Source organism: Alexandromys fortis, unplaced genomic scaffold (genome assembly GCF_014885135.2).
Source record: "Alexandromys fortis isolate MF-2015 unplaced genomic scaffold, M_Fortis_MF-2015_v1.1 scaffold_152, whole genome shotgun sequence".
Taxonomy (NCBI): Eukaryota; Metazoa; Chordata; class Mammalia; order Rodentia; family Cricetidae; genus Alexandromys; species Alexandromys fortis.
In genome coordinates, this window is record NW_026068045.1 from 3256525 (window position 1) to 3266488 (window position 9964).

Below are 9964 nucleotides of genomic sequence, written 5' to 3' on the forward strand. Positions count from 1 at the left end.
AATTTATTTAACTTTATTTTTTGTGCATTGGTGTGAAGGTGTTAGATCCTCTGGAACTGGAGTTACAGGGAGCTGTTAGCTGCCATTGGGGTGCTGGGAATCAAACCTGGATCCTCTGGAAGAGCAGCCAGTGCTCTTACTCTCTAGTCCCCTACACTAAGCTTCTTGATCCTCCTGCCTCAGCCTCCTGCTTCCTGGAATTATGGATATGTGCCACCACAGCCCAGTAACACACAAGAGTGCCCAGGGTTTCTATTCCCGAGTCAGGTTGTGTGAGACAATGACTTTCTCAGTTGCTTCTGAGGCCAGCGTCAGTTATTCCCTGCACCGTGGTCTGGAAGCAGGACATAAATCCTAGGAAAAATAACATACATACATACCTTCACTAAAGCCAGCTGTTCATGCTAGCTTTTCATGGGATTTTTTCCACTTATAGCCTGAGACTAATGCTGACTGGAAATTCCTTCAATTTTTTTTAAGTTAAATAACTTGTTTCTTGTGTTTAGTATTGGAGGGTGTGAACCCAGACCCTTGTGCATGTGAGTCATGAGTTTCACCCCAATCTTTCTGCCCTTTTTTATTGAAAACATTAAAATCGAACCAAACAATAACCGCATGTGGGGCTGAGATGGGAGACCGCTGGGTTTTTGGACCTTTCTTTCTGGTTCTCAGCTAGTAAAGTTTATCATCAAATATTTAGTAAAGCGCCCGAAATTTACCTGTTAGCTTGGACGCACTTAAAAAGTACCCACAATTCCTAGTGAGAAAGCATCCGCTGACGTTGTGGCTGCGGATTGGTTGGTGTTGCAGGGGCGGGGGCAGTAGTTGAGTGGGAAGCTGAGACTAAGGCGGTAGCCATGATTGTCTCTAGGGCTCCTGCAACCCAAAGCTTCAGGCACCTTTTCTGCTTGACCCCACACCACCTCTTCCTGTTTTTAGTTGGGACCTTGGCCAACAAACTCAATGTGCCGCAAGTGTTACTGCCGTTCAGCCGGGAGCCAGGCCGGGTGCCCTTCTTGCTGGAGGCGCAGCGCGGCTGCTACAGCTGGTGAGGGGCGCCAGAGGTCGCAGGATCTTGCCCACCCCCACACACACACCCACAGTGAAGAGGGATGGGCTTACAGGAATGAGGTGTGGTCCCACAGTGTGCAGGGGCCTGGAAGTCGCATCCTTGGATGGAATAGACCCTAAATTGGAGGCTCTTTTTAGTAAGAAATGGACTAGCGTGCGAGTCTGCCTCCCTGCTGAGACAGCCCGTGTAAGCAGCTGTCGGCACAGGCGAGCCCTATGCCCGACACTGCCGCCAGGTATTTCCCCCAGTTTGAGGGATTTATAATGGAAACAAAGACAGGTAAAGTGAGAGCCACATTAGAAGAACCTGAGAGCAACGACAAAACTAGAGTAACAAGACAACGATCATCATGCCTGAAAATGAGATCCGCCCGTGTGAGGAGAGCTCCCTTCCCCTGGTGCAACGGAAGAGGGAAGTCTGTCCTGGGTTAATGACCTTCCTGACTCTAAGAGAACCCAATAGCAGGTCATGCGGCTACCAGAATTGTAAGGGAGTTTAACTAAAATCCTAAATGAAAGAGATTTCCCCTTTCTGTATCTTTGCAGAACGGAGGGTTGGACTATGTATGGCTTTGCACACGCTAGGCAAACCCTCTGCTGAGGAACTGCTTCCCCAGCCCCTTTCCTGCCTTCCATGAGAAGCAGTGAGGTTTTTATCTCATAGAGTACAAGAATTTCAAGTCTCAGTTCATGAGGAAGGATAAGGAACTTAGGCTTGTAGAGGACCTGGAATCTGAGAGCTTTTCATCCAGGCGAGTTGTATTTTTGTTTAGTCTCAGGAAGTAGGCAACTTTTCCATCTTAGCGCCTCAATTTTGGGGCTTTCAGGAAATCATTTCTCAGGATAAGAGAAGTCCTATCGTGTTGCAAACATAGCCCCAGTGTTATTTCCCACAGTGTGAGTCTTTTTGTTTTGTTTTGAGGCAGGGTTTCTCTGTGTAGCCCTGGGCATCTAGGAACACACTCTGTAGACTAGGCTGGTCTCTCGAACTCGAGACGCACCTGCCTCTGTCACCTAAGTGCTGGAGATTGTGTGTCCTCCACCGTCTGGCGAGTCTTTTTATTAGCCATCCTGGGAGGAATATAGCATTTTAGATCTTTGCAGGAGAAACCACTGGAAAAAGGTACAGATCACTCTCCTGTTTTAATCTTGTGTCCTCTGACAGTTTTCCAGAGTGTCTTTAAGGCATACCTAGTCATAGGTAGCATGGGAGAAGTGCAGACCTTTCTTCCAGATGTTGCCTTGACCCAAGCATTTCATGCTCTTTTTTTTTTTCCTTTGGTTTTTCAAGACAGGGTTAGCTGTCCTGGAACTAGCTCTTGTACACCAGGCTGGCCTCGAACACACAGAAATCCACCCGCCTCTGTCTCCCAAGCGCTAAGATTTTATTTATATACTTATTTATTATGTATTCAACATTCTGCCTCCATGCATGCCCACATGCCAGAAGAGGGCACGAGATCTCAGTACAGATGGTTGTGAGCCACCATGTGGTTGGTGGGAATTGAACTCAGGACCTCTGGAAGAGCAGCCAGTGCTCTTAACCTCTGAGCCATCTCTCCAGCCCCTGAGTGCTAGGATTAGAGGCCTGAGCCATCATTGCTTGGCTCGCATTTCATGCTCTAAACTGTTTGTTTGGCAGGCATTCCACTCACCACGATGTAGTAACCATTGAGCCTTCTTATGAAAACGGCACCTCTTGTTCCCAAAGAGCTGTTCTTGTTGCTGAATCCACCCAACCAATCCGCCTCAGCAGCATTATTCTTGCTCGAGAAGTAGGTATGTTATGGGATTTGTTTGTTTGGTTTTGTGACTGTTGTTTCCTTGAGACAGGGTCTCACTATGTAGCCCTGGCTGGCCTGGAGTTCAGTATGTAGACCAGGCTGGCCTCTGCCTATTGAGTACTAAGATCAAAGGTGGGCACCACCATGTCCAGCCATTTATTTGGAGTTTTGAAGTGGCCTGCCTAGCCCTGGTACACATTGTGTAACCCAGGCTGGCCTTGAACTCACAGGTGCTCCTGCATTACCCTCGGGCATGCAGAGATTAAAGATGTACATCACCATGCCTGGCAAAAAAAAGGCTATGTGAAAGCAAAGATGAGGGACTGGAGAGATGGCTCGGTGGTTAAGAGCACTGGTTGTTCTTCCAGAAGTCCTGAGTTCAATTCCCAGCGACCACATGGTGGCTCACAACCATCAATAATAAGATCTGGTGCCCTCTTCTGGCATGTGTATATATAATAAATTAATTAATTAAAAAAAGCAAAGATGAGATAATGTCTTATATAAATGATTGACACAATTGTGCTTCAAGTATTAAGAACCTAAAGAAAAGAGATTTCTGATATAAATCATAATACTGTGGGCCAGTAGATGCTTGCTGTCCATCCTGACAACCTGAGGGAGAAGGAAAAGAACCAAATCCTAAATGTTGTGGTCTGATCTCTGAAGGGAGCAGGCAAAAACATCTTGGCTTAAGTACTGCCATTTTGACAGGAGACTCCATTTTACCTGTAGGGTGAAACAAAGTTCAGGTTCCCAAGCCCTAGGGGAACTGGGAGCTTTCCAATGGCTGATCAACCTCTCCTTAGACACTAGAAACCGTCTGTTATGCCTCTAGTTCTCTAAAACATTACAGCTGTTTCTAACAACAGGAAGAAGAACTGAGGCTGATTGGCTGGGCACTCTGTCTTGGTTGACAGTGATGGGACATGGGAAAGTCCCCAGTCTTTGGCTCCTGAGGGGTGAAAGCTGTAACTTGGCAACAAATGTTTGTGGCTTTTCTGCTTATAAACCCCACTTCTGTCCCTGCCTGGGCTGTCAGGGGAAGTGAGGCTCCTGAGTCCTTGTCCTGACTGGTCAGGGCTGCAAGGATCAGAGAGCACTGATGTGGCAAGTTATTAGTCTTTGGAGCCACAGGTGTCGCTTTCCTTCTTCGTGAACAACAGACATGACATGTGCCCCTGTGCACGCTCGTGTGTGCACACACATGTAAAATGAATATGGTTTTAAAACTTCATGGCATAATTTTCCATTCTATTAATTTTGGTTGTTTTTGTGTGTGTGTGTGTGTGTGTGTTTGTTTGATTTTTGAGACACAGTCTCACTTATGTAGACCAGGTTTCTCCCAAACTCATAGAGATCTACCTGTCTCTGACTCCCAGGTGCTGGAATAAAGACATGTGTCATACTTTGCCTAAAAGCATTTTTAGTTACATTTATGTGTGTGGGAAGGTGGTGTGTAGGAAATGACATGCGTGTGGAGGTTAGAGGACAGCAGTTAGGAGTTGGTTCTTGCCTTGTACCATGTGGGCCCCCAGACTTGAGCTCAGATTGTCAAGTTGGGGAGCAAGCTTACCTATGGTTTTGTGTGTGTGTTTGTGTGTGTGTGTTGTGGTTTTTGTTTTTTGTTTTTAGATAGGGTTTCACTACATAACCCTGACTAGCCGAAAACTCCCTATGTAGACCAGGCTGGCCTCAAATTTACAGAGATCTTCCTGCCTCTGCATCCCAAGTGCTAAAATTGAAGGCATGCACAGCCACACCTGGGTTTCTTTTGTTTGCTTGGCTTGTGGAAGCAGGGTTTCTCTGTGTGTTCCTTTCTTTCCTGGAACTCACTCTGTAGGCCAAGCTGGTCTTGAACTCACGAGATCCACAGGCCTCTGTCCCCTGGGACTCGAGGCATGCACCACTACTTCTTGGTTCTTGGGTTTCTTTTTCTTTTTAAAATTATGAATACTCAGCCTTGGTTTGTGCTTGTTCCACTAGCTCTTTTTTTAATTTTTATTTTTTTATACATTTTTTATTGATATTTATTGAGCTCTACATTTTTCTCTGCTCCCCTCCCTGCCATTCCCCTCCCTCCTTCAATTGTCCCCCAAGGTTCCCATGCTCCCAATTTGCTCAGGAGATCTTGTCTTTTTATACTTTCTACTTCACGTGTAGATTAGATTTATGTAAGTCTCTCTTAGTGTCCACATTGTTGTCTAAGTTCTCTGGGATTGTGGTTTGTAGGCTGGCTTTCTTTGCTCTATGTTTAAAAACCACCTATAAGTGAGTACATGTGATACTTGTCTTTCTGTGTCTGGGTTACCTCACTCAAAATAATGTTTTCTAGCTCCATCCATTTTTCTGCAAAATCCAAGCTGCCGTTATTTTTTTCTGCTGTGTAGTACTCCATTGTGCAAATATACCACATTTTCCTTATCCATTTTTTGGTCGAGGGGCATTTAGATTGTTTCCAGGTTCTGGCTATGACAAACAGAGCTGCTATGAACATAGTTGAGCACATGTCCTTGTGGCATGATTGAGCATCTTTTGTGTATACCCAAAAGGGGTATTACTGGGTCTTGAGGAAGGTTGTTTCCTAATTTTCTGAGAAATCACCACACTGACATCTAAAGGGGTTGTACCAGCTTGCATTCCCACCAGCAATGCAGAAGTGTTCCCTTTCCCCCACAACCTTTCCAGCATAAGTTGTCATCAGTGTTTTTGATTTTGACCACTCTTACAGGTTAGATGGAATCTCAGAGTTGTTTTAATTTGCATTTCTCTGATGACTAAGGATGTTGAACATTTCCTTAAGTGTCTTTCAGCCATTTTGGATTCCTTTGTTGAGAGTTCTCTCTTTAGGTCTGTACTCCATTTTTTTTATTGGATTATGTGATCTTTTGGTGTTCTTCTTGAGTTCTTTGTATATTTTGGAGCTCAGACCTCTGTCTGATGTGGGGATAGTGAAGATCTTTTCCCATTCTGTAGGCTGTCGTTTTGTCTTGTTGACCATGTGCTTTGCTTTACAGAAGCTTTTCAGTTTCAGGAGGCCCATTTATTAATTGTTTCTCTCAGTATCTGTGCTGCTGGGGTTCTATTTAGGAAGTGGCTCCTGTGCCAATGCATTCAAGTGTACTTCCCACTTTCTCTTCTATGAGGTTCAGTGTGGCTGGCTTTATGCTGAGGTCTTTGATCCATTTGGACTTGAGTTTTGTGCATGGTGATAGATATGGGTCTATTTTCATTCTTCTACATGTTGATAACCAGTTATACTAGCACCACGTGTTAAATATGCTTTCTTTTTTCCATTTGATATTTTTTGCTTCTTTATCAAATATCAGGTGTTCGAAGATGTGTGGATTGATATCCAGGTCTTCTATTCGGTTCCATTGGTCCTCCTGTCTGTTCTTATGCCAGGCTGTTTTCAGTACCGTAGCTCTGTAGTAGAGTTTGAAGTCAGGGATTGTGATGCCTCCAGAAGTTCTTTTATAGTGGTGGCTCACGCCTTTAATCCCATCACTCGGGAGGCAGAGGCAGGTGGATCTCTGTGAGTTCGAGGCCAGCATGGTCTATAAGAGCTAGTGCCAGGACAGGTTCTAAAAGCTACACTGAGAAACCCTGTCTCAAAAAACAAAAACAACAACAAAAAGAAGTTATTTTATTGTACAGGATTGTTTTGGCTATCCTGGGTTTATTGCTTTTCCATATGAAGTTGAGTACTGTTCTTTTTAGGTCTTTGAGGAATTTTGCTGGGATTTTGATGGGCATTGTGTTTAATCTGTTCTTGGGTTTTCTTTTTGTTTCAGTTTTGTTTATTTGTTTTCTTTTTTAAATATTTATTTATTATGCATACAATATTTTGTCTGTGTGTATGCCTGCAGGCCAGAAGAGGACACCATACCTCATTACAGATGGTTGTGAGTCACCATGTGGTTGCCGGGAATTGAACTCAGGACCTATGGAAGAGCAGGCAATGCTCCTAACCACTGGGCCATCTCTCCAGCCCCTATTTGTTTATTTTTGAGACAGGGTCTCTTAGTCTTGGCTAGCCTTGAACTACTGGTGATACTCTTGCCTCACCCTTTTAAATACAAAGATTGCAGAGTGCATAATGTTTTGGTGTGTGTGTGTGCTATATGCATGTTTATTGGAGGGCAGAGCTTACCTTCTTGTGCCTTTTTCAATTGCTCTTCATTTTATTTTTGAGGCAGGGTCTCTCCTTGAATCAGGGACTCAGTGCGTAGGAGCCGCCTAAGACCATCAGAAAACACAAATATATTACAATTCATAACCATAGCAAAATTACACTTATGAAGTAGTAACAGAAATAATTTTATAATTGGGGAATTACAACATGAGGAACCGTATTGAAAGTTTACAGCTTTCGGGAGGTTGAGAGCCACTGTTGCAGGCGGATCTTTTTGTTTGTTCAGTTGGTTATCTCACTGTGTAGCCCAGGCCTACCTAGAACTTGTAGCAATCCTCCTGCCTCTGTCTCCCAAATACTGAGATTACAGGTGTATACCACCATACCTGTCCTCCATGTATCTTCGTGCTGTGCCGTTGAGACGGTCAGTTCCTTTCCCTCATCTCTTCTATGTTTTATGGTTAGTATAATGAAAGAAAGAAGTCTTACATCTTCCATGTAGCATCTCCCCATTGAGAACCTTTCTCGGCTACTTGCATCAGTGTGAACTTAGCTATGTGGGGACAGGGTCCTAGTTAGTTTTAACTGTCAGCTTGACACGGCCTAAGCGAGTCACCTGAGAAGGGAATCAACTGAAGGACTACCTACTCAGATTGTCCTGTCTAGGTTGTTAATTGATGTCTGAGGGACCAGACCTCTGTGGGTGACACCATCCCCTGGGCAATGGTCCTATCCTCTATATGAGCCTGTGAGTCAATGTTCCTTCATGATTTCTGGTTCAGATTCCAACTTAGGTTCCTGTTTAGACTGCTCTCAATGATGGATTATATCTATAATATGAAAAAGTCTTTCCTGCCCTTTAGTTGCTTTTGGTCTTGGGGATTTGTCACAGCCTTGGAAAGAAAACTAATACTGTGGGAATTCATATTTTCTACTTGAGGTGTCCTGCAGGTTAGCTCCTGTGTCCTTTGAATGTGCCCTTATTTTTGGTATTTTTTTTATGGAACACCCCCCCCCTTTTTTAAAGATAAGGTCTCATATAGCTACTTCTGGCCTCTGGTTTACTATATAGCTAAACTTGACCTTGAACTTCTGGTCCTTTTGTCTCCCTGTCCCCAGCCCTAGGATTCCAAGTGTGCACCACCGGGCTGTATTTTTGCAGTGCTGGAGATCAAGCCCTAGGCTTCTTTCATGCTAGTCAAAAACTGTAGCAACTAAGCTATATTCCTAGCACAGCACTTCCTTGCTTTTGAGCTCTAGAGTTATATTTAGACAGCAAGTTCTAGATGCTAGTGTGCTTGTTGCTAAGGGAGTGTCCCCGTTTCTAGGTTCTCCTATAAGACAGAGCTAAGGGAGAAACTTGCACATGCCAGCCTGTGTGTGCACATCTCTGTACTTATTTCTGTGTGTGTCTAGCTGCATATATGATTAAAATGGTGTGGACTCATGCTGATAGCTTCAGCTCCAGTCTGGGCTCATTCTAGACATCTCTCCTTGTTTATTTGTAACTTTGCTGTCAGAAAGGCAGACCTGGGCTGGTGAGATGGCTTGGTGAGTAAAGGCACCAAGCCTGACAGCCTAAGTTTGATCTCTGGAACCCATGTAAAGGTGGAAGGAGAGAACCAAGTCACAGAATTGTCCACTAACATCTACATGCCTGCTATGACACACGTGTCCACACATGTAGTAATGGTTTTCGTCAAAGCCTGACCTTCATCATCTTTTGTGTGTCCTCTTGTTTGTCCAGCCCCGTCCACATGAAAAGCCATTTTAGGGCTGGAGAGGCAGCTAAGAAGCCAGAGCATTGGCTGCTCTTTTGAGGCTCCAAATTCAATTCACAGCACTCACAGGGCACTTCAGAGCCTTCCATAACTCCAGTTCCAGGGGCCTTTGTCCCTTTTTCGCCTCCAAGGGTGGTACTTTTCCATGGCACAGAGCATATATACAGGCAAAACACCCAAACACATAAAGTCGTTTCAATATGGCAAATTCAATTTCTTTTTTGTACTGGAGTCTTAGTTTATGTTACCATGTTGGCCTAGGATTTATTGTGTGTGTGTAACTCAGGGTGCCCTTTAACTTGAGGTCCACATGCTTCTTCCCTGGGTGCTGGAGTTACAGTTAAATTCAGTTCTTAATGTCTCTTGTGTAAAAAAAAAAAAACAGTGTTTTCTAAAGTAAAAATCTGTTACCAGGCATGGCATCATGGGCCTGTAATCCCAGCACTCAGGAAACAGAGGCAGGAGGATCATAAATCACTATGGAGATCCACCCTGGACTCCATAGTGAGACTGTCTCAAAAACCTAAACAACACACACGAGAGGCTCTTTGAATTCCCAGTCAGCCAGGGCTACAGAACAAGTTCCAGGACAGGCTCCAAAAGCAATGGAGAAACCCTGTCTCGAAAACAGAACAAAATTCCACTTAAAAAGACAAGGAATAGGGCTGGAGAGATGGCTCAGTGGTTAAGAGCACTGCCTGCTCTTCCAGAGGTCCTGAGTTCAATTCCCAGCAACCACATGGTGGCTCACAACCATCTGTAATGGGGTCTGGTGCCCTCTTCTGGCCTGCAGGCAGATACACAGACAGAATATTGTATACATAATAAAATAAATAAATATTTAAAAAAAAGACAAGGAATATCAAACATTGCTTCTCAGCTCTACCTATCCTCAAACCCTCTACCCATGAGGCTGGCATCTCTTCCCTTCAGATGCTTCACACCCCAAAAGGAATCTCAATTTCATGACTATTCTGCAGTGCTACGGTCCCCCTAGTTCATCCCTGTGCCTCTTAGCAAATCCTCCTGACAGACCTCGCTGTACTTGCCCACTGCCCCACGTGGGTGACCTAAGTCACAGTCCTTCCACTAGAAACACTGCAATGACTTTATAAGACAAGATGTCTTTCTTCTCCGGGGCAGGGGAGTTGTTTGGTTGGTTTGGGTTTGGGTTAGGCTTGTTTTTTTTTTTT

At 44.4% G+C, this 9964-nt stretch overlaps 1 protein-coding gene across 1 annotated transcript in view; it reads left to right on the forward strand.

The window, feature by feature from the left end:
- Positions 1-841: 841 nt before the first annotated feature.
- Nup210l (nucleoporin 210 like) overlaps positions 842-9964 on the forward strand; it is a 128169-nt gene continuing 119046 nt past the window's right edge. Inside the window, exons 1-3 of the mRNA XM_050166310.1 lie at positions 842-1048; positions 2714-2850; positions 6725-6852. Coding sequence (XP_050022267.1) covers positions 858-1048; positions 2714-2850; positions 6725-6852 — 456 coding nt within the window. The 5' untranslated portion in view covers positions 842-857. The remainder of the gene's footprint in view (positions 1049-2713; positions 2851-6724; positions 6853-9964) is intronic.